The sequence below is a fragment of the Podarcis bocagei genome, assembly GCF_964188305.1.
Source record: "Podarcis bocagei genome assembly, chromosome: 7".
Classification (NCBI taxonomy): Eukaryota; Metazoa; Chordata; class Lepidosauria; order Squamata; family Lacertidae; genus Podarcis; species Podarcis bocagei.
Genome location: NC_138132.1, coordinates 38,168,681 through 38,196,089, shown reverse-complemented (window position 1 = coordinate 38,196,089; position 27,409 = coordinate 38,168,681). Strand labels below are relative to the sequence as shown.

The following is a 27,409-nucleotide window of genomic DNA, read 5'->3' as shown; positions in this document are numbered from 1 at the left end:
AATCTTACTATTCAACACACAAGTTTTGCCTCTATGCAGTGACTGGTGCCCGTGGAAGGGAAGGAGTGAATCTGTTTTTATGCAATGGGATAGGGATTGAGCAGCCACCGTACATTCTTGTCTGCCTCAGCAGTATATTTTCAGAAGAATGCAAATATGTTCTGACCATCACATGTTACAAGATAAAGGCTTTTCTTTTTTTACACTTAGATTTGTTTTAGGGAAAGTAATTAATATGAAGCTACTCCAAATTCCTCCCAAATGCATACAACACTTCCAATGCATGCAAAATGAATTGTGCATATATTATGAGAAGCCTAAGAGCTGGAGAGAAATAGTCACTGGTCTCCTAGTTCAATCCAATTTTCTTCTATCACCATGCGTATCCAACTCCTTACACTAAGTTGTTCCAGTTCACGTTTCCCCCTGAAGAACTTAAGAAGTCACATGGGATTAGGTCAAAAGCTTTGCTTGAATTAATATGTTATGCCCATTACATTCCTCTTGGCTACTTTACAAAGAAGGTGGGTTAGCCTGGAATAACATAACAGCTTCTGAGTTTAATAGCCTGAAGCTACCCGAAAAGCCTTTTTACAAGTAGTTGATAGAGCTTTTTAATCAGCTCTAGCCAACTGTTTCATTGGGATTCCCCTAAATGGGTGTTGGAGCTTTGAGGGCAAAGCCTCCCTGCAGCTCCCACCTGCATCCCAACTCAGGTCTTACTTCAGCATCAGCCCACAAAAGCTAAAATAGTGCGCAGGACACACAAGCAAATTATTCTGCTCCCAGTAACGTAGAGTCCATTGCCACAAATTCTGTTCTCCCAGGGAAATGATTCAAGTATTCAAAACAGAAGTATTACTTTGCTGGGTCAGACCAAGGACCATCTATAAGAGACCTCTCCAACCTGGTGCATTCTAGATATTTTGGACTACAGGTGCCATCTACATGGCCATAATGGCTGAGGCTGGTGTGAATTTTAGCCCAGAACACCCAGAAGCCACAAGATGGCTGCTGATGTAGTCATGCACTCTGTTTCCAACAGTCACAACCCATAGGCTTCTAAAAGCTGTTGACTATGGCCTGCACATGTTTATTCCTAGCATCTGGTACTCAAGAGGTAGGGCTACTTTTAACACCAAAGTTCCCTGTGGCTGTTATGGCCACTGGCCACTGAAAAACTCCTCCATGAAACCTTGAGAAGCATCGCTTTGGATGGGGAACACATATATGGCAGCCAAGTGCTCTGAGAAGCATTTAATTAGGAGACCCAAGCTGAAACTTTGGATTCTCTGAGTGATGCCTGAGATTTAATGTTTTGAACCAGAGCCTGACTTATTGGCTCTGGTTCAAAACATTAAAACCAGCTGGGGCAAAAATGAACAAGATTTCAGATGTGGGGATTGAGACTGTCATGAAAAGGCTCCCCATGACAACCTTACCGATTGCTGGCAGCTGACTCCCAAATTCCCCTTCTCTCCTCGCACAACTTTCATCAGGCAATGCAGGGTGCGGCCCTTCCGATGCAGTCCTGAGCAGTGGTGCTCAATCTCACTGCGGCAACCGAGGATGATCTCTGGGCTCAGTGAAAAATCTTCCATCAACATGCGCCGGTAGTCCAACATTTCTCCCTGGCATTCACTGCTCACTTGCCGACCTAAGGCACACCATAGTAGATACAGGTTATACGACATCAGCCCAAGGGACACTGAACATAGCCAAGGTACATGCCACATGTGCAATGCAGCCCCATCAGTGTGACCAGTGCCATTCTGCTTTTAAAGATTACATCAAATGACACACCAAGAAAACAAATTCTATGCAGAAACCCAGAGCTAACTGGGAAGGAAGATAGTGCCAGGCAGCTGGAATCCCTAAAGAGCCACAAGCACTACTGCCATTAGCTCTACCATTTCAGAGCTATTTTGCAGCCTCTCCTTATCACAGGGTTGTATTCTATTTCTTCACAGGCAATCAGAGAAAACACCAGGTTGCACTGGAGTGTGCATAGCAATCAGGACTGTGCCTCCTCTGTGCACATGTGCACAATATCGTTTACAAGAACACCAGTTTTAATCTATTGGATACACTGTGCTTGAAGCATGTGAGCAGCAATGGAATAAATTGCCAAAGCAGTGAAGGGGAAGGCCAGGGAGAGAAAAGGAGCTGAACAAGGCTTCCAGGGATCAATGATAGGTCTTCAGCGATGTGTGCAGCTTGTCATCCTTCCTTTAGTCAGTAGCAAAAGATACAAAGAGAAAATATTCTCATTTCTGAGTACCGTAACTTGATTATATTGATTTTGACTTTCTTCAGCAGAGGAGTCAGAAAAAATTGACACTCAGCACAAATATTTTCTATCTCAGGACTAGCAGGGTGCTGGTGGTGGCACCAACTGCCTTTTAAGCCTGCCCTGCATATATAAAAGAATGCTGCCACACATTTCTAGACTACTTTATAAAGGGATAATAACTGTTCTGATTCAGAGAAAGATGCCTTAGCAGTAGGTTTAACAAACCACAGCAGGTAGAAAAAACAGGTCCTTCTGGACCACTAGTTGCCTATCCATCTATTCATTGGTGAGCAACCATCTGTCTGAGGGCCATTTTATGCAGCCCCCAATGTCTCCTGAAGCTGTCCTACCCTTTCATTTTATTCCTTCTGGTTCATTTCCTCCTTCCTTTCCCTGGCCCTTAAAAAGGTGTTTCCTTTTCTTTTTATGTAGTTTCAATACAAATGAAAGGTGCAGGATTCTATTTGATAAACTGATATTGTGTGTGTGTGTGTGTGTGTGTGTGCGCGCACACACACACACACACAGCTTTTTTCCTGGTTGCATGGTTTAAGGAGGAAAGATGTATAAATGAGTATCTCCACCAAACTTAGTGGGGTTTATTTCTGAAAAGACCTGATTAGGATTCTAATCTGCAGTAGCTATGATAAAATTGAAGCAAGGAGAGTCTTTACTCTGGATTAGCAGTCCAGAACATGTTGTCTTTGCTTCTGCTGATCATCAACTCCACCAACCACCTGCATGCGGCTTCCAACGTATTATTTATGAGGAAATGCAGGACTTGATGATTTTTTTAAAAAAGGTTGCCTACCCCTGTGTTTAATAATGCTTTTAGAGCTCTGCAGGTGGGGGGAAAGAACACCATAACCTGAAAACAGAGACTATCAAGATCACACACTGCCAAATGCAACATGCTGAATTTGCAGAAAGTGAACCACAGCTAGAGAAAAACACCCAGCTTTACTGGATATTCCCCCAAGGCCACCTGACCGGTTTGAATGGAATCTCAATGCCAAACCATCAAGCCAGGGGGGAACTCAAGGGGAGTCCCACACTTCTCCTCAGCTATGTCAAGCAGAAAGATACTAACATTTACTTTTCCTTGGAAAGAATAAAGACTACGAACACTAACTTTAACATCTTTAGTGAACTGCTCAAAAGCTCCCTGGTGTAAAGACTTGAGTGTGGCCTGTCACAGCAGAGAAGTAACTAAGCAAATAGGTTGTCCACAATATTACCCATTCAGAGAATTCCCGAAGTCATGAGATGGCTTCTCCCTTGGCTAAGGGCTATTCAGCTCAGAACAGCTTGCAGACATGGCCTTGTGCTTTGGAAAAGAAGCCTAGTCTGCCATTCTCACACTCAGATCTGCCTGACCTTCTAGAGGACAACAGTGGAATGCACTAAGCTACACTTGACACTACAGACAGAAACAGTCTTCAAAGCACGTCAGCAAACCCAGAGCCCTCAGAGTTTTCCATACAGCCACATTCCATTTCACTCCCTTCCTTAAACTGCTGCCTCCCCAAATTCATGCTCCCACAAGCCCATACAATGTCTTCTCCATGTAAATCACATTCCCTCTGCCCCTTATTAGCAACACAATTGCTTGGCAAGCTGGGAAGAGCATGGCTGTGATGAAGATGATGGCACATGGAAGGGGGGTAAACTCTGCCTGTGTTTGTCTTTCCCATGGAGTGTGTCTATGTTTGTGTGAATGGGTCCAACCATCATTGGCTCCAGCCACACCTACTGGAATGGAGCACCTGCCACTACACTTGAACCTGAACAATAAAAAAGATATCCACCTCCGCACCAAAGGGAGTCAGTCTGTTACAGCCTAAATAATGTATATGTTGGCTCAGGTGTAAATCAATTAGATTCAAATGTAACTTTGAAAATATGAAGTTGGTGTTATATAATAGCTATAGCTTTTATAGTTTAGAGGTCTGTCCTTCTGCAAATACTAACAAGTTACATTTAATAGACTGATGTCACGGAGAACCCTGGGGAACCAGCTGTTGTGCAGATAATAGTGAACTAGCTGGATCAATGGTCTGGTATTATGGACACGTGTTTTATTGTCAGTAAATTCTGCAGCATGTTCTTGGCACCATAAGATGCTTTAGTGGTGGATTTATTCTGCTTTATCAGTTGTTCTGCAATGCCACATTATTGCTGTCTGGAGGAGCTATAGCACAACAAACCCAGTACAAAAACAAACCCCACCAACAACATTTTTGGTATGAAAAGTTCTGGGATTCAGCAGAAGTTCCAGGACATGCACTGACTGGAAAGTAAGCATTTGAATACCCCAAACTTTTGCAGGTGCCAAAAGTATTGAAGCAGAACCATTTAAGACTGGCCTGATAGTGTAAGCACAAATCATCATGAATTAGCAATAAAAAGGATGCCTGGAGGGACCCTGTAAGGTAAATGCTTAACAACTGACTCCCAATACTCCTCTAAGTGAACCAATACATCCCCCACTAGGCTGCATGAAAAGGGCTAAACATGCCCTCAGTGGCTACTGTTGTTTTCTTCTAACCTAGAAGAAATGAATGCTAGGAACACGTCAAAGAAAGCTGACTTGCTCTGTTGCTCTCCGGAGAGATGGGATTAATCATGCAAGTGTGGCATTCTGATTAGAATCTGGGCAAGGCCTAGTAGTTCTGATGGCTGTGGTAAATCTGTGCTTGGGCTGTACCACTTCAGACTGCAGATGGGGCTCACATGATGAATGATCCTCCATATGAAACGTTCTCTGCAGAAAGGAAAACTGACACTTCTGAAAGAAGAATTCTAATCGTGGCATGCTCATTTTCTAGGTATGGGAATTTATTTTCACAGGGGAGCATGCCATCAAGTGAGCCCCCACTTACAACAGCAGTCACAGCTGTCATCGCTCTCCATGAGAACTAAGCCCATGTTGTATTATGGAACGGCAAGATAGAGAATACAACAGAACAGCTAGAACTTCTTTCTCCTGGGCAACTGTGAATGGTCTGCTGACATAAGACAGGCTAGCCCCTTAACATGTTTCATTGCGAGAAGTAAGGTTACAGGGAACCAGACAGAGGGCCTTCTCGGTAGTGGCGCCTGCCCTGTGGAATGCCCTCCCAGCAGATGTCAAAGCAATAAACAACTATTTTATTTTACTTTTAAAAGACAACTGAAGGCAGCTCTCTTTAGGGAAGTTTTTAATGTCTGATGCTGTACTGTTTTTAATATTCAGTTGGAAGCCACCCAGAGTGGCTGGGGAAACCCAGCCAGATGGGCGGGGTATAAATAATTAATAATAATAATAATAATAATAATAATAATAATAATAATAATAATAATAATTATTATTATTATTATTATTATTATTATTATTATTATTATTATTATTATTAACTGTCTGACCTAGAACCAGCCTCATGCAAAGAAGCAAAGGTAGCAAGCTGAAACATCAAGTGTCAAGGCTCAGGGGGAGGAGGGTTGCAGTATGGAGAGGAAGCAAGGACAGACAGAGAAGGTGTTGCACAAGGGAGACAGGGATGCAGAACTATAGAGTAATGGATAACTAGCAGAATCCTAATGCCCAAAGACATTTTCCAAAAACATTCTTTTGCCATGTCCATTTTCTTTCAACAAAGCCCTGAAAATCTCACATTACACAACTTTTCATTTCACAAATTATTTATCAGATATAAGCAATTGGAGGAATAAGGGAAAAATATATCTTACCTCTATGCACAGCAGATTCTAAACACATTAGCAGGTAGGATAGTCGGGCCTCTCGGGAACGAGGAAGGTTCTCTACATTACAGTGGTACTTCTTTAAATCACTTTTGCAGGACTTTGCCAATGAGTAACTGACTTTGTAATCTTGTGCAATCAGCTTTTGCCTGGTTGTCAATGCATCACGACACTGAGGAAAACAATCAGATATCTTGTGCTACTGATCAAGGGAACATCAAGGCAGCATTCTTTTGTCAACCAGAGATAATTTGGCTCACACTGGACAAAAGGAGTAGAACAGAAAATCCGCTGGCCTTGAATTTTCAGAACAAGCCACCGCTAGAAATAGAATACATTGCTGCTAGTTTCAAATGCATCACTATTTCTAGAAAATCCAAGGCAAACTACAGCAGGAGGAAGGGAAATAATCGTGGGGAGCAAAAGTGCAGAGTTCTTAAAGCATTTCAACCACAAGCATAGCTTGTCATTTCAATTTGCTATTTATTGCTCATATACTGCTCAAAGCATTGAGGAAGCAATGGGGCATTACACCTGGAATAATGATCAATAAAATGCTTTGTCTGCACTTTACTCAAAACGCTGTCTCTCAGGAATGTAACAACATATCTCAAAAAAAAACACGCATGCCTTTAGAGAAGGTAACAAAGCAGCTCTCCTTCCTCAGAGATGTTAATTCTTATTGATGCAATTTAACTGCTACCACACAAGGCAACTCTGTAACTGAGAGATGGGAAGTTCATCAACAGGTCACAGACAGAGTTACGGCTGCCTTTAAAAACACAGCTCTGAGCCGATGCACAGGATTCCATGCACTCTTCCACCCACCACACCCTGATGGGGCAGGAGCAGACCAACCCTCAGATAACACACCATATTGTATATTAATTTGTTTCTTATCCATTGCATGCTGAAAATAAATGAGGCGACCAAGAAGCAAGAGCTTTGGGGTCAAGAAAGATAGTGGAATGGCCAGGTGAAAGAGGCACATACCTTTTCACTCATAGAGTCTTCAAACTTGTGGTTAAAGAGACACTTGTACACCCTGCCTTCCCCAGCCTGAGTCTGTGAAACAGAGCAACAATATTGGTCATGAATGTCATATGGAAATGTATTAGGAGTATCCTGGTATCCATAATTAAAAAAAAAAGTAACACATTCATAGCCTCCTTTTTCTTCAAGGACCTCAAAGCAAAGGTACATGCAATTATCCCCATGTTACCCTAACAAAACCATGAAATAGGTTAGGCAAAATTATCTGTTTAAGGCCACTCAATGAGAATGATAGCTAAGTGGCTATTAAAACCCAGGTTTTGTATGCCACCAAGTTTTATTCAGAGCAGACCAGCTGAAAGTAATGGACCCATTAATTTCCATGGGTCTTCTCCACATATGCACGTCTCTTCAGCCCAACTCCAGCATTCCATTCTCTACATCACACTGGCTACATTTTATCATAGGCCAACATTTTGTGATTTACAAGTCCTCTGTCATTTATCTATGTTGTGCATGCTCATGACTAACACTTCCATGCATATTTCTGAAATGAGTTCAATATATTGCCTATATTATCTGTAGTGCACCTTTGAGAGATCTGTTCTTGGATTCTTTAATTTGTTACATGTAGGAGCACTTACTGAATGACAAGGCGAGAGGGGAAAGGGTGGGGAGATGGATGCTAGTCCAACGGGAAGGACGATGTCAAGCAACAACTTACGTTCTCACAGAAGCGTTCCCGGTCATCCCGGCAGGCAAAATATAAGTGCCGATCCAAGTGGAAATCATCAGAGGAGAGCTCAGCTACACGGAGAATAGCCTTTTTGCACAAGTCTGAGACCTTTATTCTTGGCTCAATCTCTTCTGCCTCCTTTACCAGTCCTTTCTCCAGGCAGGCCACCACCTCTCCTTGAGAATGGACATCCTGAAAGAAGAGAAAGAAGCTAAGCAGCAGCAAGACATACTTCCATCTAGCTCTTCTGCATGTTGCATTAGGAGCCTACAGAAGCATGTTGTACATTGAAAGAACATGGTTCAGTTCAGTACACCTGTGGTCCTGAATCTCTGTCCTCCACCCACCCCAAAAAAGTCTGCAGCTGAAAACACCACTGTATCTCAAGGAAATACCTGAGCCTGAAAGACCATGCAGTTGACCTGAATTTGAAGGCACCCTCAATCTACCAAAGGCTAAAAGCACTTTCCCAGGGTGTGCCCCTTCCAGAGGACAGCCCAGATTCACTCACACAAGAAACATTCCTTCTGCCTAGCACTGGTATAAAATCACAGGGAGATAGGATAGTAATTTAAAATGCTGACCATAGAACGTGGTCACACTTCAACTGGCTTCTTCGGAGTAACATTGATTCTAATGAGACAATATCCTCTTCCCTCCCACCTCCAATTTAATGGACGGAATCACTTTGTAACAGAATTACCTTTTCTCCAAGACGAATGCTGCCACACTTCAGGATGTTAATATCACTTCTGCAGTCATCCATGAAGCCACAGATCAGGCGGTAATCACTGAAAATTATGGCTGTCATTTTGGTGATGTACTGGTGACACTGGTATTCAGTGATGTTTCCTCTGTGATCTACCAAGCAGGACACCAAGTAACCTTTCCCAACAGGCTCATCAGCACACTCTTTGATCTGTCCAGAAAGACCCATGATAAAAAGAAGCCTGTATTTTATCTGGCATTTGCAGATCATTTTATTTACTGCCTACTCAGGATATTTCTCAATATAGAGAGATTATATAAAAACAATGACACCAATTTTCAGGAAAGGGGATGGAAAAGGAGAACCAACTGTTTATTCCCTAAAGGTTCCAGAAGGGAAAATGTGGGGTGTCAGCCCTCACACCTCATCCTAAAAGCAAAAATGTACATAAATTTTGCAAGCTCCACACTAAAGAGACCATGAAAGCAAGCTGTAATCACTCAATAACTTAAGATGTTATTGTTAGACTCTACATAAAAAATATGGTCTCAAGGGCAGTCAGGAGTCAGTCTCAAATGTAGCCAGGGTCTGTATCATTCAGTTATTTGAAAGCTGTTTTGAATTTAATCTTCTGGTAGCCACTGTAACCACATGGCTGTAGTAGCTTAATCCAATAATAAAAGTCGATCTTCCACATTCAGAAATAGCTGCAAGTGACATAGCAGCATTCCTGCAATCTCACATGTATGAGGGGTAATTACGCAAGGCTTTTTAAATCAGAGAATGAAGTGCAGTCTGCAGTAGTCTCCTTTGAAATATCAGCATGATAAAGACAACTAGGTATGAAATGAAGAAAAGCTGCTCGGGGCTGGTATTGGAAACCAATATTCTGAGCATGGTCTTAAATAGAGCAGGGACTGAGGTACTGTGTGCTTTTTCAGAGGATCAACCTTTAAGTCAAGTTTACACAATCCATCAAATTTATTACATTTATGTCCTTTCTTTCCTCCAGGAAGCTTAAGACAGTTCCCTCTTTTGATCTTCACAGCAACTTTATGAGGTAGCTCAGAACTAGACCATGTGACTGGCCAAGGTAATTCAGTAAGCTTCTGGCTGAATGACAATCTGGGTTGGGATTTCCCCATCCTACTGTGACAATCTACTGACAGTTCCCACCCATCCCAAAATTTTGGAGAAAATCCTTAAAAGCACTGACTTCCTTTCATTGCACATGTGAGTGGAAAAAGCCACACACGACAAGAAGAACTTTGGGTAATATTCATTTGTTGCTGGCTCAGCTCAATGTTACTCTTATGCTGCTGGAACTAGTTAAACAGGTTGAATATTGTTAACATTAATTTGAGCGGATGAGATTATGTTTGAGTTTCTTTGGAGAAATAGGCAACATAGGATTTTTTTTTTAAAGCAAATAAATTTCAAGACCATCCCCACTGGTCACCTGTTTACAGAATGCAACTAGGTCTGAAAAAAGCTAGGTCACTATGCTTGGAATCTGAGCACTGAGACATTGCTCCCTCTCTCTCTCTCTTTTTAAAATATTTTATGTACACTTATGCGTCATACAAATAAACATTAAATAAAACAAACATGTAATACCAAACCAGAAACATACAAAGCAAAAAAACCCACATAAATACAGTGATGATAACAAAAACTACAGACAAGAATATAGATACTATATTATCCCAAGAAAAAGAAAATATTCACTTCAAGAAAGAAGCTAAAAAGAAATAGGGTTAGGAAAAAAGATGACTTCCAGCTAACTCCATGTGGTTCATTCTTTTCATATCACTGGTTATGTGTAATGATTAAATTTTGGAGAAACATTTTAATTACCTATGAGATTTTTATTCTAAGCTAAGCCAAGTATAATTCTGGGAATCAGTTCTCTTCATATAATTTATAAAGACTTCCCACTCTCTCCTTATTCTCTTATTTGAATAGTTTCTTATTAGACCTGTAAGTTTAGCCAGTTCGAGGTATTCTGATAATTTCAAAATCCATTCTTCTTTCGTTGGTATTATAGTACTTTTCCAATGTTTAGCAATTACTATTCTGGCTCAGTAACTGCATACAAATATATTCCTTTATTATATTTTGGGATGTCTGTTGTTATTAGGCTCAATAAAAACATTCCTGGTTTCTTTGGGAAAGTAAATCTTAGCATTTTCTTTAGTTCATCGTAAATACTGTGCCAATTTTTATTTTATTTTAGGGCACATCCACCACATATGGAGAAAGTTCCCTTCTTTGTGATTGCACATCCAACACTTTCCACTAGTATTTTTATATATTTTAGTCAATTTCAAGGGTGTGAGATACCATCTGTACATCATTTTTTAAAAAAAATATTTTATTGTGTAACATGCTGTAAACTTTATGTTCTTTTCCATAAATTTTCCCATTTTTCTAATTCAACTGAATAACCGAAATCTTGGGCCCACTTAACCATAACCTCTTTAACTTCTTCATCCTTTAAGTGCCAATTTAATAATAATAATTTATATATTCTGGACAGATGTTTTTCATCATTTGTGATCAATTCTTTATCTAATCTGATATTTTATTATGATATCCATTGGATTTTTTTAAAATCTTTTTCGAAAATTGAATTCAGTTGGTGGTACTGTCTCACCAGAGTAGTGCATGCTCTAGTTATCTCCCGCTTGGACTACCGCAATGCGCTCTACGTGGGGCTACCTTTGAAGGTGACCCAGAAACTACAACTAATCCAGAATGCGGTAGCTAGACTGGTGACTGGGGGTGGCCACCAAGACCATATAACACCGGTCTTGAAATACCTACATTGGCCCCCAGCACGTTTCCGAGCACAAATCAAAGTGTTGGTGTTGACCTTTAAAGCCCTAAATGGCCTCGGCCCAGTATACCTGAAGGAGTGTCCCCACCCCCATCGTTCTGCCCGGCCGCTGAGGTCCAGCACCGAGGGCCTTCTGGCGGTTCCCTCACTGCAAGAAGCAAAGCTACAGGGAACCAGGCAGAGGGCCTTCTCGGTAGTGGCGCCCACCCTGTGGAACGCCCTCCAATCAGATGTCAAAAAGATAATTTAGAAGACACCTGAAGGCAGCCATGGTTAGGGAAGTTTTTAATGTGTGACATTTTAATGTATTTTTAATCTTTGTTGGAAGCCGCCCAGAGCGGCTGGGGAAGTCCAGCCAGATGGGCAGGGTACAAATAATCAATTATTGTTGTTGTTGTTATTATTATTATTAGTGCAACCAACATATTCCTGTGCCTTTAATTGTTTCATATATTTTCATTTGTAATTGATTATTAACTTCTACTAATAGATCTTTGTATGTCAACCAGTTAGAATCCATATTTTTTCTTTTTACCGCCTCAGCCTCCATTTGTGATAGCCACAATGGGGTTTTTGGTTTGAATATTTTTTTATTCCTTTCCCATACCTCATATAAAGCTTTCCTAATAATGTGATTTAAAAATCCCTTATGAATTTTAATTTTATTGTAGCCCAAATAACCATGCTAACTTACTATGTTATCCCAGTCCTCAATGTCCAATAATTTGGTATTCTTTAATATCATCCAATCCTTGAGCCAAACCAGGCAAGCAGCTTCATAATAAATCCTAAAATGTGGCATTCTAAACCCTCCTCTATCTTTGACTTCTGTTAGTAATTTTAATTTAATTCTGGGTTTTTTGCCCTGCCATATGTATTTAGCCAAGAATCTGTGCCATTCTTTAAAGCAGTTGAGGCCATTGAGGATCGGAATGGATTGAAAAAGGAACAGCATTCTTGGTAAGATGACCATTTTGATTGAAGATATTCTTCCCCACAGTAAAAGTTTCATTTTACTCCAGATCTCTAAATCTTTTTTTTAATTTCTTTCCATACCTTTACATAATTATCTTTATATAAATTAGTATTTTTCATAGTAATCCAAATTCCTAAATATTTTGCTCTATTTGTTACTTTAAGTCCTGTCTCTGCTTCTAAATCTGCTCTTTCTCGTATATCTAGATTTTTCACCATGAGTTTTGTTTTCTTATTACAGTGTACTTTGGTTTACAACCATAATCCATTCTGGAGGTCCGTTTGTAAACCCAAACAGGTTGTAATCCAAGGCGCGCTTTTGCCAATGGGGCCTCCAAAAAAAATTTGTTCATAATCCAAAAAATATGGGTTGTAATCCAAAAAAAGCTTGCAAACTGGGACATACACTTCCAGGTTGGATGTGTTTGTAATCCAAAACGTATGCAAACCAAGACATATGCAAACCAAGGTACCACTGCATTAATTTTGAATCCTAATAGTTGTTCATTTTTTCCAATGTAGCTCGAATAATCGCTAGTGGGTTTTCCATTGTGATTATTAGGTTGTCTGCAAAGACCCTAACCTTATAAGTTCTTTGCCTAAGTTTAATTCCTTCTATCCTAGAATCTTCTCTTATTGCTTTTAAATATACTTCTAGGACTGTGATATATAGGAGGGGTGATAAAGGGCAGCCCTGTCCTGTTCCCTTAGAGATACTAAAGGCTTCTGATGTTTCGCCATTTATAATCAATCTTGCTTTTTGGAAATTGTAAATTGCTTTTATACCGCTACTTATTTTCTCACCTAGGCTCCTCATCATTTCCAGAGGTTTTTTTCCCATAAAATCCCACGGCACATTGTTGAAGGCCTTCTTGGCATCAACTAAGATCAGGGCTGCCATTTTATCTGGTCTCATTTCTCAGTATCCTATTGTATCTTCTATCAATCTTATATTGCTGTATATTTGTCTTCCCAGTAAAAAATCTGATTGATCTTTATTAATTATTATTACCAAGATCCTTTTGAATCTAGCAAGAATTTTGGTAAACAATTTATAATCTGAATTTAAAAGTGAAATTGGTCTGTAATTCTTTATTTCATCTAAATTGGATCCATTTTCCAGTATTAATGGTACGATTCTGGTACTTGCCCTCCTTCTAGAATTTTGGTCATTATTTTTTCGAAGATTGGTAATGTTATTTCTTCCAGTTTCTTATAATACATTATGGAAATTCCATCAGGACCGGGAGCTTTTCTGATTTTGGAGGTCGCAATTCCTTCTTTTATTTCGCTAATATCAGTAGGGGCATTTAAGTATTTCCACTCTTCCTCAGTTATTTTTGGCAATCTGTTGTTTATGAGAAATTTTTCTATTTTAGTTTCCTCAGTGTTTTCTGCTTTGTATAAATTTTTATAGTAATTTACAAAACTTTTTTTGATTTTTTTTCAGGGTCATTTGTAATTTCTCCTTTATCTATTATACTGCTTATTGTTTTGTCTTTTTGTTTCTTTTTAAGTAACCATGATAGCATTTTGCCTGGTTTATTTGCTGATTCTGAAGTTTTTTGTTTGAGCCATTTAATTTTATTTACCACTTCATTATTTAATAGCAACAGAACTCATGTGTATTTGGTCCTATCCAAGGTGCGTAAGTTCAAGGGGTATGATTTTGGGAAAGAGAAAGGGCTGCTTCTGTACTTTACAACCATGGAGACATCTCTCTCAAGATAGCTAAAAAGGGGGCAGCAAAGCCAATACGGAGCATAGCCACTTTTTAGTGCTTGCCTAATATTGAAGAAATCTAATTGCATTTGCCGTCAACACAATGCTGCCTGTTGTTGTTTTTTTGTTTTTAAAGTACTGTCGACCTAAAGCTGAATTTATGGTATGGCACACAAAAGGAAAGAGTATAAGGGGAGGCAGTACTAGGATGAACTGCTTGTCAAATAGAACAACCTTCTCAACTTAACCTTGAAATAACTATCTAGAGCAAATCACAAATACCTGCAGAAACACTTCTTTTATTTGTCATTGATGCAGGGTCCCAACCACTACCCAACTGGAATATCCTAATTATATCTACTCAATTTGTTTCAACCCTTGACTTTGGAAATGAACCCTTCACAGATTTATGCTACATTCCAAATTCCACTCCTCTCAACCTAGCCAAAAGGTCCCACACTAGGTACAAGTGACAAAGCCTCACTGGTAAGCAATATCCCTCCAGATTTACTTTTTCCTTCAAATATGGCTATGTATGAAGATTTCCAAGTCTTGCCATCACTCCCTTGAATCAGGAGAGAAGGAAAGCTATGAGTAGCCCTCAGAAAAATAGTGCTCGGAAAACTGCCTCAATGGAGCAATATTCAGAAAAGTGTTTTACTGGAAAATGCATCAGTGCGCTAATGACCTGAAGGCAAACACTTCCAGCAATTATACAATTATGAAACTGTGAATGACTGAAGCTCTTCAAGTAAACATAGAATTACTTTTTTTAACTTTAGCATTTATGTGCACAGAACAGTGTTACAACGCCACCTTAGAGACTACATTTTATAGAAAGAGCTTTCAGAGGGTGAATGAACAATTCTAGACATTTTCCTGAATCCTGAAACTCCCAGGAGAGGATGCAGTTGGCATACCAGTTGGTACTTTGATCCACAGACATCACCTGTTACTCTTCCAGAATATATTTCTCTAGTGTACCTTTCTTGCTAGCAAGTACAGGATGGTCTAGGTCTTCAGTAAAAGTTGGTGGTCCACCTATTCCATCAATTAAAATAGCTTTAGAAAAGTACAGAACGAAAGATCTTACGGCTTGCTGCTGTTCTGTTATGCGCTATTTAAAACATATTAATAATTCTCTATTAAAAACCCTTTTGATATATTCATTTCAACAAGACTTCAATTCTTTCTTATTTAGAAATAAAATTAAGATTACTGCCCACCACCTAATCTTCCTCAGCCTTACCTCTGATATGGTAGACTTGCAAACCTCTCTAGCCACTGATTCAAATTTTGGATCTGTAGTCAGGTTCAACTTGTAGTTCCACAACAGCTGGGAGGGAAGAAACACAATACTGTTATTTTTCAACTGCAGGAATCTTTCATGAGCCAGACTTAAAACAAACTAATGATATCTTTATTGTGGTTTTGAGGCTGCTTTGTGCAGGTTAAAATTAAAATCTATGTGAACACAAGCCAACCAACTCATTTCCTGCACAGCAGTTTTCATGTGATTTTCAGAAACACATTAATATACTGATGCTCTGACATATGGAGAATACAGAACTTAGGGAAGCATGTGGTGTGTAAATCTCATTTTTTTAAAAAACCAAACAAGAGCTTACTTCTATGGCTCATAATCATGAAGAATCTCAAAACAAACAGAGCCATAATTAGTGGAGCTTGGGCTTCTGTGCTTATGACGGCACCCATGGCCAATCAGTCTTCTCCATGCCATGAGAGCATTCCACTGCAGAGAAAGTTAAATAACCTATCTGTACCCCTCAGTTTGTGTGTGTGTGTGTGTATTTTGATTGTTATAGGCTAGAATGTTAGAATTCAACCAATATTTGAAGAATTAACAGAAGGTGCCTGACACTGGATTTAGCAGTGTAAAAATACATTCTAAACTTGATTTTATCCTGATCAAGGAATCATCTTTAAGAAAGAAAGACAGTCGTGACTCATCAAGATTGGCAAAGCAAAAGCTGTGCCAGCCACAAACAGGAGGGGATCATTAGCAAGAAAAAAGACCAATAGTTTTGGTTTAGGATTACAGTTTGCCTGTTAGAAGTGAACAGGAAAAAGGTGTCTGTTTTACAAGCTTGGGGGAGGGGGAGCACACAAAAAAATAAAAATGGATGACAGTCTGTTTTATGATGAGGAAAGTGTCAGACACAATGTTTGGGAGCTCTTTGAATTCAAGGCTGCAGTAATGGAAGGAACAGGACTGTCTTGCGATGTGAATGCTCTGAACTCCCTCCATCTAGGCTAAGATTGTATATATGTGTAAATAAACCATGTATCATAAAGCTGCCACCATCTCTGATGTGCCTCATTGTCCAAAATGAAAAACAGACCCTGGTAAGCATGCCTGGTACCCCAGGGATATAGATATAGGTAGAGATATATGTCGGTGAATAGCTGTTTCAGGTAGATGAGTGGAACAGGAAGGAAGAGACTTAAAATGCCCTGTCTACCCAATTCATTGAAAGAGTCATCCTATTAACAGAATGTCCTCCAGTCCACTTTTTACTTTACTTTATTTATTTTTTAAGTTAACCATCCTTCATCTAAAGGGTGATGTGTAACAATATTAAAATACAACAACAGGGAAATATAATCCACTCTAAAGTAAAAACTAAAAGGGCAGCAGATTAAATGCAAAAATGAGACCTAAGAAAGATGAAGTCACTTTAAAATGCCTGGGCAAAAAAGGAAATCTTAACTTTGGCCCAAAAAGATTGTAATATCAGCACCAGTTTAACAAGCTGGGGTGCCACTGAATAGTATAATTTTAATCAAGGCATTCTTCTGTGCATACATAAGGCCCAAACATCATACTATCCTACTTGACTGAATTTAGTACTTATGCTCCTACCAAGATGGTCACACAAAAAATCTAAATTGTCTATATAGATCACAGAGAAATAAACAAACAGGAACCTTTACTATTTAAAAGGAGTTGGCCTAGTATCCCTGAAAGAAGCCAATTTGCCAGAAGCAAATGTTGCAAAGTAATAATAAATGCCACTTACAGCTCTCTCCCTGTTTTCTTTAAAAGGTCTTTAAATATCTGGTTTTATTAGGATTTTAAACTGTATTTTCTCTTTGGCATATGGCTTTCTACTGGTCTAATTATAAGTTGTGAGGTGCTGCTCTTTTAAGGTTTTTTTTTTAAGATATTGGTTTTAAATGTTATATTTATTCTAGGCCACCTTGAAAAAGTCAGAATATAAATCACTGAATCAATAAAGAAGCAAGTGCCAGCCCTACAGAAAAAAGCACACTTACGTGGTTGCAGTCTGATGAGATTTCATTGTCCGGCTGGAAAAAGAAAGAAAGGGACATTAATTCTGAGCAGGTCATGTTGCACTGTATTCCTTCCACACGAACAGGCACAAACTATTGTTTCAGAATAATGTACATTATTAAATAAATGATGAAATCAGACCAAAAGAGATTGTCAACTCACAGATTAAAGGCAAATTTATCTAATCTAATCAATCTCTGCTGCCCAGGGAAATGGCCTCGACTGAAAGGCAGCAGTCATGGGATGTTTTGCTTTTTTGGAACAGTGGTCTTGTATTGCTTTTGCAATAGTGTTATTTCATAAAGCAATGAAGTGTAGACAAGCCAGAAATTTATAAGGCACACTAGAGGTTCCATCAAACTAAAGCAAGTAGAATTTAATTCATGAACTATTTCTCATGACCTCTTCAGATCATAGGCCATCCAGAATTTTTTTATCCTGTCCATGGGTCACAGTTCACAATTAGGAATTACAATTTTGAAGAAAAGTGCTAACAAAACCCTCATGAATTTTATTTTGCTCCCTTTGGAGCAAAAGTCCAGAAGTTATGAAGTCTCCGCCCAGGCAGAGTGGAACGGAATAAAAAGAGGCTGTATTAATTGCCCTCCACCCAGGCCTGTCTGAAAACTACCACTCACAGCCATAAAAGTCTCTGCTCAGCCAGAACCTCCATCAGAACTCCTCCGGCTGCTACTTTTCCACTTAACTCCCTGCTTGCACATCACAAAGTGCCATATTTACACCATTACCCCTTCAAATCCTTCTGCAAAACGAATCTTTTTTGTACAGTCATACCTCTTGTTACATTTGCTTCATGATATGTTTTTTCAGGTTGCGTCCCGCAGCAACCCAGAAGTACCGGGAAAGGATTACTTCCGGGTTTCGCCACTCGCACATGCGCAGACGCGCAAAATGATGTCACGCGTATGCACAGAAGAGGGTTGCGTTCCTTTCAGGTTGCGAATGGGGCTCCGGAACGGATCCCATTCACAACCAGAGGTACCACTGTAATGTGTTTAGATTAACTATGCTCAAGTACATGTAAGCTCATCTGCTCACATTCACTAGCTTTTGGTGGGTAGGGACTTCTTTGTTTATAACACTATAAAGCATCATGTGCACAAATGACTCCATATATTTATGAAATACTGATAGTTGTACCCATCCCTAATCAAAAGGCCAGAAAAACCACTCAGTCCCTCCGGCCTCATAGCTCCCCCCGCCCCAAGCCACCTTGCTGCTAGCTCCAGTGGAACTCATTCTGGCTCCTAGTTGGAAAGCTGACTGCTATTCCACAACAGCCTTGATTCTGCAAAACTGTAGATGCACAGGCGTCAGCTTCACAATGGGAGCAGCACAGGCTTCAGTGAGCCTCTCTCTGCATTTCCCCTCAACCTGAACTGGATTGCTTGTTCTCTGAGCTTCCTTGGCAAAGGTCCTTCAGGTTGAGTTCAACCACTGTGCCTTCACAACTGCTTGTTACTTCTTGCAAAGCAGCCATGTGATATCAGTATTTGCCTCAGTGGGCGAGACCCAGCAGCAATATCTTGGAACACCCTGACCCTTGTGTAATTTTCAGCAAGAGACTCAGGTCACATCCTGCATTGTAAGAATTCTTATATAGCCCTCCAGGATATTTATGCACTGTGGCTGCAGAGGTGAATGGAAGCACACTCATGCCTCTGCTATCAGCCAGAGGACCAAGGGCCACTCAGAGGCTGTACCCCCAGTTCCCAGAAAGGATCTTGACAAGGGGAAGAGGAACCTGGCCCTAGATGTCAGCCAGAGAAAGAGCAGCTTCAACAGCTTCTTGCCCTGGGACTGGGACTGCAAAGGCAAAGGACACTCTCATGGCCCCATCCAACACCCAAAGGGTCAGGAGCCACCGGCTGCTTTCGAGCCAGGGAAGACCTGCCCCACTCAAGCTGGATAAAAGTGCCTGCTTTGTTATTACCGTATTTTTCGCCCTATAGGACGCACTTTTCCCCCTCCAAAAATGAAGGGGAAATCTGTGTGCGTCCTATGGGGCGAATGCAGGCTTCAGGAAGCTATCCGCAATCCTGGGGAGCCCGCAGGAGTTCCCGCAGGGCTCCCTAGGCTTGCAGATAGCAGCCTGCTGCTCGAAGCCCGGGGCACATTGAAGCAGCGCGCCCCGGGCTTCAGGCAGATATCCGCAAGCCTGGGGAGCCTGCGGGAGTTCCCACCGGTCTGTTTGTGGATAGCAGCCCGGCGGGAGCTCCCCAGGCTTGTGGATAGCAGCCTGCATCCCGAAACCTGGGGCATGCTGAGCAGCGCGCCCCAGGCTTCAGGTAGATATCCGCAAGCCTGGGGAGCTCCCGCCGGGCTCCAAAGGCTTGCGGATAGCAGCCTGTTCTGGGGGCTGGGGGAGGAGGAAGCTTGGGCATCCCCCGCCCCAGCCCCATGCCTGGGGGAGGGGAATTTCTTTATTCCCCCCCCAAAAAAACCTATGTGCGCCCTATGGGCCGATGTGCCCTATGGGACAAAAAATACGGTAATTTGATCTCCTTTCTCTACCTTTTCTCTCCACTACCTTCCTTGTGCGTCTTTTGTCTTTTTAGTTTCTAAGCCAGGTTTCTAAGCCTTGTGTGTCTTTTGTCTTTTTAGTTTCTAAGCCAGATTTTTTTAAAAAAATGTTATCTTTGGCTGACAGTAATTGTGGGTCTGAAAAGTGAGACCAAAATACAGTAATAACATGATTTTTAAATAAAGTAAGCAAACAATCACACAAGTAGAGTGATGTTTTATGTTTAGTGCCTCAATGCACAATATTTTTGTCTCATTGCTTATCCTCCCAGTACCCTCACCAGGAAACACGCTCCAATCCCTTTCTGCATCAACAAAAAACAAATGAAGATATATATGACACATTTTCAGGCAGAGGTCATCCATAACAACTTACAAACAGTAAAAGCTTAAGTATAAATATCAGTATCACTCAGTATCACTATTGAGCAATATCACTATAGCTAAAAGCAATACACTATTTTATTACACCGGCTAAGGCTCTGGGGGGGAAGAAAAACGGAGAAGACCATTTCATTTTCTACAGTCTACACAGTGGGTGGAAAGAGACAAGCTTTATATAGCCTTTCAATGAGATCCATATCCCAGCAAACAGGATGTGGTATTTTTAAACGACAAAGGAGTCCACTTCTCTGAAAACAGTTTGCCATAAGCCTATTTAGCACAGAGAGTGTACAAAAAGAGGGTTGTTCTATTCCACAGTGGTCCTACTGAATTGTTTTTTGCTTCTTCCAAGCAAGGCAGCAACAAAGCATTTTAGCCATGTGCTTTCTCATCTACTAGCAGTGTTCAAAATTAGCTGGCCTTTTGCAACTGAATGAAGATGTCCAGGAGCCACCCTTGGTGCCTAACATCGCCACCTGCCTAGCTGCAGTCAGCTGGTCTGCTGGGCACAGCGGCAGCAAAAGATGCATGTCTTTTTCTGCTACCCCCACCAAACACCAGATTTGCCCAGCAGTGCAACAGCAAAGTGTCTTTGCTGTGTCTTCATTTTGCTGTCGCGCAGCCAGGTGAATCAAATGTTTGGTAGGGTAGAGCAGTAGCAAAAAATGCATCTTTTGCTACCATGCTACCCTGCAACCCAGATTCTCCCTGCAGTTTTTGGGGTTTTTTTGCAGGGTTGCCTGGTTTGGTAGGAGGGCAACAACAACAAAAAATGGCACCTAGACATTTTGTTTTGGCGCCCACAGCCTAGTCCCAGTAGCCACATGATTCCTAGCATTCCTATCTCAGTATCTAACACTGTCTACTAGGATACACGGCCAAGCTAAACTTTTTCTTTTTTAAAATATCAGCATAATTTTGTTCATACATCTTGACTGGCCATATACCCCAAACCAGCAATAAATTTTAACAATGGAACAGATACCTATATATAGCCCTAAGATCTTGTTCAGTGGTCTAGGTGCAAATTTAAAATTTATAGTCATCCGCATCAGCAGTGGAAGGGCATGAGCAACCAAGCACCCAGAATGTTTCTAGCCCTGCCAAGTTAAGGTGAGTTAGTCTAAACACCAGCTCATGTTTTCTTCACAAGGGACATGTAAATGAAGCTGCTAAAATGCCCGCTTAATTTCTGTTTCTGATTGAACATTACAATTAAGCTGGCAAACATTTCTGGCATTGAAATCTGGATTGTGTTGAAGACAATGCCATTTTCTCCCCCCCCCCTTTTTAAAATAATTTTTATTGAATGATTCCATGCCACAAAAAACAATACAACCACACTACCACCAAATACAATCAAGATATAAAAACCACATACATCAATATTTAGTTTGTTATTTGTTATTGACCGTCTTATTTCCTCCCAAACATTCCATACAAAAACACACATATGTGCAGACACCCACACACCCACACCTACAATGATAATAATGAAAGTAAATATTTTTTCCCCTTTTATCTTCCAATATCTTTTCTTCAACTTTGACTTCCTGTGACAATATCATTTTCTTGGTCAAATAAAAACTTCTTCTAGCAAAGCATTAAACATTAGCATACTTTAAGATTATGAACTGCCTTTATTCTAACTGATTTAGTCAGTTCTCATAATTTTTGGGAATGTAAATGTGCTTCCAGTTTTAATTCTAATAAAAGATTTATGCTCCAGGTATGCAAAGTTTGAGCAATGCTGATCTAGTGAGTGGGACCTGCTCCTGTAGCCTCGAACTGCAATAAAGATTGCCCTATATTCATAATGAGAGCAAGCCACAATGGATTTTTCCTGGATCCCAATAAAAGATGCCGTCAAATTTGCTTCCTAAAATGTCCATCACTATCATGGTATGCACAGCTGGGGATTTAGGTTATTCGAACTGTAACACTCAAGGAAAAGGGGGACAAGAAGACAAAGCAGAGAGGCCATAAACAAATTTTAGTGCCCCCTCCCCAATTTTGTTAAAAAATGGTGGGATTTCCCTCAAGAAAATCAAGAGCAAGGAAGAATGAAGCCAAATGTCCTCTACTGATTTTGCGACTCTTCAAGCCCCTAACCAATGCATGCTTACTGATCCTAGTAGCTTTACTGAAGTCACATAGCAATGGTCTCAAGAAGGTATCATGAACTCACATTGTTCCTCTAAAGCAGGGTGGCCAAGTCCCCAGAGACTGCGATCTACTCACAGAATTAAAAACTGGCAGTGATCAAACCCATTTTTGGGGGGTTCAGATCAAAGCTGAACTTTTTTTAGGGAGGACGTCTTCCGTTCTGCAGACTGTGCAACAATGGAGGGCAGGGCGAGGGGCCGGGATTCAGGATTGACCAAAACCTCCTGAGGATCTACTAGTTGGGACATGCCTGTTCTAAAGCACTGTGGCTCACCAATGAGTTCTGCAGAGAAATGCGAGAGTGGGTGGCTTTTGTGCTGTTCCCTATGATACAAAAACCCATTGATATGCCCACTTTTGCCTCTAATTCTACCCACCACTGGCATACATCCCCTAGGGAATGTGTCTCTCTGGGTGAAAAAGGTTCCTCACCCCTGAACTTAAGCTTCACTCTTCCTAACATTCCTCCACGGATTTTTTTTTTCTAGCACCAGACCTTTTAGACTGTAAATGTGAAGGCAGGGGGTGTCTTTTTTACAGATCTATAAGCAGCTCTAGAAACCTTTTTGGGTGAACAGCAGGATAAAAATGTTTCACATAACCCAGGATAGCTCAGTTGGTAGAGCATGGATATCTCAGGATAATGGGTTCAAGCTCCACATTGGGCAAAAGATTCCTGCATTGCAGGTGGTTGGATTAGAAAACCCTTGTGGTCCCTTCCAACCCTATGATTCTATGACCTACACATTCAAAATTAGAAACTGTCTTCTTTCCTTCTGATAAATAAAAATAACAGAAGTTGGCAGCGTTCAACTCAAATCATAGTTCATCTTCAGCAATACAGATGGCTGAATCATTTTCTTTGAAATTTAGAATGTCTCATGCATTAGGTAAAGGTAAAGGGACCCCTGACCATTAGGTCCAGTCGTGACCGACTCTGGGGTTGTGGCGCTCATCTCGCTTTATTGGCCAAGGGAGCCGGCATACAGCTTCCGGGTCATGTGGCCAGCATAACTAAGCCGCTTCTGGCGAACCAGAGCAGCGCACGGAAACGCCATTTACCTTCCTGCCGGAGCAGTACTTATTTATCTACTTGCAGTTGGACGTGCTTTCGAACTGCTAGGTTGGCAGGAGCAGACCGAGCAATGGGAGCTCACCCCGTCGTGGGGATTCGAACTGCCGACCTTCTGATTGGCAAGTCCTAGGCTCTGTGGTTTAACCCACAGCACCACCCGCGTCCCTGTGCAAATAAACCCCCAACTAGAATAAACAGGCATATTAATTTACACAAGATACAGTGGTACCTCCAATTGCGGACAGAATCCATTCCGAAGGTCCAGTCAAATCCTGATGTTTCCGCAACCTGAGGACTGCTTCTGCGCATGTGGCGAAACCCGGTAAAATACTTCCGGGTTTGCCGCGCATGCATCCCGAAGTTTACATAACCAGGGGGTTACATAAACGGAGGTATGACTGTATTTTGGCATACTTTTATGGGTTAGGGCACTTCTGGGGACAGGCTGGCAACCTTTATGCCCTATTACAAATAGATAACATTTTGGTAAATTTGTTGAAAAGGAAGAATACTTATCCCTTCCAGCAACAAGTAGCAGCATGCTTTCTTGCTACTAAGTTCTCCACAGCGGAAGGCTGTGGTCCGCTTCCTTCAAGATCACCCAAAAGATGCAGTCATTGAGCTGTTGCAGTTCATTAAGCCTACGTTAAATTAATCATAGTGACAAATTATCAAAAGGCAGGTGTGTTTGTCTATTGTAGCATTGCAAAGACCAACAGAATCTATGTGGCAGAAGCTTTTGCAGGCCATGGCCCACTCCAGCAGATGTGTGAAATGTTATCCTCAGTTGGTAGATTGTTCATGAAAGCTTTTATTATTCCATTAGCCTTTAAGATGCTTCCAGACTTTATTTTTAAAATTAATTAGTTTAAAAGCCAGCCTAAATCAAATATTTTAAAAAGGAAAGTTTAATTACAAAAGAGACTTTGACGCAAGCTACCCACGTCCAAGTGACTGGCAAGGCACTTCCAACAAAAAGTCATTGTCCAAATTGCCCAAAAAAATTCAGCCAAGGCCACAAAGAGAGCAGAGCACAAGGTAATGCAATAACAGCTTGGCAACCTTCTGGTGGAAGTCCCAGAGGGACCCTCAGCTGAGACTTCATGTGGCCAGAAGCCACAGGATTCTAGAAAATCTCACAATGATGAAGCAACACTTGCCTTGCCTATGTCTAAAAGGGTTCACATTTCATTTAAGTGCCAAGAACAACCCAACTAATTTGTTTGTGAGCACCTTACACTACTGGGACACTAATGAAGTAGCGGGTACAGGCATGGTAGTCCCTTAAGATGGCACAACAATAATCATCCCTTGTAAAAGCAGATGGTGGGAGTAGATTGCCCATACTTTTAAAATTTTGATGCTTACTCTCATCTCAGTACCTTCTCAACACCCATTAACTACAATTAAGGCCAATTTCAGACTTGAATGGGCTGTTTAAAAAATAACTAGAATTTGGTTTTTAAACCTTAGAAAATAATATTCAAGGTAAACACATTGAAATTAATGGACCGTTGTATTGGTGGTCTGCATGCAAAGAAAATGCATTGTATGTGGGACTGCTTTTGAAAGTGTCCAGCAGCTGTAGCTTGCTCAAAACGTGGCAGCCAGGTAGCTGATTAACCTCACTGTTGAAACTGCTGCACCAGCTCTCTTATTTGTTTCCAGGCTAACTGAAAAGGCTGGTTATGTGTGACCTTTAAAGTCTTCTGATTTATGAGCAAGATATCTGAAGGACCTCCTCTCCATATGTGAGCCTGCCTGGCTCATTAAGATCATTGACAGAGGGACCCTCTTGTCTGCTCCAAGTCCACATTTCTTTGTTGTTGTGCCTAGACTTAGAACTCCCTGCCTAGGGAGCTCTCATCAGCCTTCCGCTGCTGCGTCAATACCTTTTCCCAAGGATGAGTCGTACAGCTCAGCCTTATTATACTCGTACAAATCTATTCCATTGTTATTGCTGCCATTTTTTAGAATCATAGAGTTGGAGGAGACCCCGAAGATCATCTAGCCCAACCCCCTGCAATGCAGGAATATGCAGCTGCCCTTTCAGGGATCAAACCTGCAACCGCAGCATAATTAGCGCCACACTCCCAATTGAGCTATTCTAAGTGGTTCATTGTTAATGGTGTTTTTTGTTTGTGGCATTTTATTATTGTGTTAACTGCCTTAGACTACACCAGGAAAGACAGACTATAACATATACTTATATCCCACTGATTGCTCCCTACCATCTATTTACAGCAATAACTACTGTTTTAGAGACCTTAGAACTAGCTACTCTTCAAATATCCGCAAATATTGGAAATTCCAACTGAAGTTCCTGTTCCAGATCATTTCATTTAAGCATAGACTGGTCTTTGCCTGCTTGGTACCCTCAGATGTTTGGACTACAACTCCCATCAGCCCCAGCATTAGCACTGACACTCCTTTAGTAGGAGGAACAGAGTAGACTCATGCAAGCAAGAAGACTGAAGTTGAAAAGTGTCCCCAGCACAGTTTTCACGGCTGTTACACTGAGCATAACTAATTATGCTTTCGCTTTTAGTAATGTCTTGCTCTGGCTTTCCTTTGCAAAGTCTTGCTATGAAACAAGATTTTTCATACATTTGAGCTAGAGGGAGGAATTTTTTTCTTCGGTCAGCATTTTCATTGTACAAGTCCACCTGGATTGGCTCCCTCCTACTAAGAACTGCAACATCTGTAACTGCTTTGAGATAAGCCATTTGCTTCATTTTTTAAAAAGTGAACAGAACTTTTAAAAAGAGCTCAGTTAGCAGGAATCCCAAAGGACTATGCTATGACAGTTCAGTTGGTAGAGCATGAGACAGGGTTAAAGCACCATGTTGGGCAAAAGATTCCTGCATTGCAAGCAGCTGGATTACTTGAGCCCCATGAGCCCTTCCAAATCTACAATTCTATATTCTATTCTGGTTAGAATATCAGGAGATACAACATGGATGCCAAGCAGCTCCCTCCCTCCTGCCCCCTAATACTACCCCCTCACCAGTAAGATATACTTCTTGGCTTGACATTAGTTACATACATTTACTCTTACTGTGGTTTAAATATGAACCCCATGGGTTCAGCACACAGCAGTTGTCAGTCAGTGGAACTGAAAGCATGCAAGTATACTATCTGGACTCCTTCCTTCAATCAACCCAGAGTCTTTGGCCAATGAGCAGCTGTCCTGATCAACATCATAGTGCAGATCCAAGACAACCCCAGCACGCTGAACTACAAAGAATAATCATGCAGGAACCAACAGGCAGCTGAAGTCTATTAAACTCTATTGGCAACCCACAGCATAATTGGAGAGCATGAATTGTGCAGAAAGAGACATACAAAGCAAACTACTCTAGATGGCCCATCAAGCTAAACCAGCCACAGTGTTACAGGGAAAGAGAGAAAACCCAAAGCCATTAGCATCTACCGTAATTCTGCTAAAAAGATAGAAGAGCTGGCCAGTACCAGAGCTGCTTTTTCAAAATGATTTAGAAATATTAGCTAGTGGCAGCCTGCATGTTAGCAGGTATAGACAGATATTCACATGTAGATCCAGGTGCACATATATATCCTGTTTTGAAATATTAGCACTAGCTGTCAATTGGATTTAATCTGATTTTGTCAGAGAACATCTTCTCCCATACAAATCCACCAGTACATAAGATATTCTAATGAATTTCACTGCACGAGGCTAACATCCACTAGAAGTAGGACCTCCCCTGTTGCAGACCCAATTTTGTGGATCCTCTGCCAAGAAAACACCACACAATATCTTCCCTGCTGACTAACACTTTTGCTTCTACTGGCCTTTGATCATTATATGACTTTGCTCCTGTGCTGCCTTCATCTTGCTCATAGATTGCATGTTATGAGTTTCACTGTTATCCTAGTTTGTGAACTGCTTTTCAAA

The 27,409-nt window shown here is 41.0% G+C and overlaps 1 protein-coding gene across 2 annotated transcripts in view; it reads right to left on the bottom strand.

Annotated features, from left to right (window-relative positions):
• The window catches only part of GLG1 (golgi glycoprotein 1), a 69,796-nt gene that overhangs the window by 28,128 nt on the left and 14,259 nt on the right, over positions 1-27,409 (bottom strand). For both annotated transcript variants that reach the window (XM_081203364.1, XM_081203365.1), the window contains exons 2-8: positions 17,306-17,338; positions 15,258-15,344; positions 8,467-8,682; positions 7,752-7,955; positions 7,028-7,099; positions 6,023-6,206; positions 1,443-1,657 (exon numbers count right to left, since the gene is read on the bottom strand). In XM_081203364.1, coding sequence (XP_081059490.1) covers positions 1,443-1,657; positions 6,023-6,206; positions 7,028-7,099; positions 7,752-7,955; positions 8,467-8,682; positions 15,258-15,344; positions 17,306-17,338 — 1,011 coding nt within the window. The remainder of the gene's footprint in view (positions 1-1,442; positions 1,658-6,022; positions 6,207-7,027; positions 7,100-7,751; positions 7,956-8,466; positions 8,683-15,257; positions 15,345-17,305; positions 17,339-27,409) is intronic.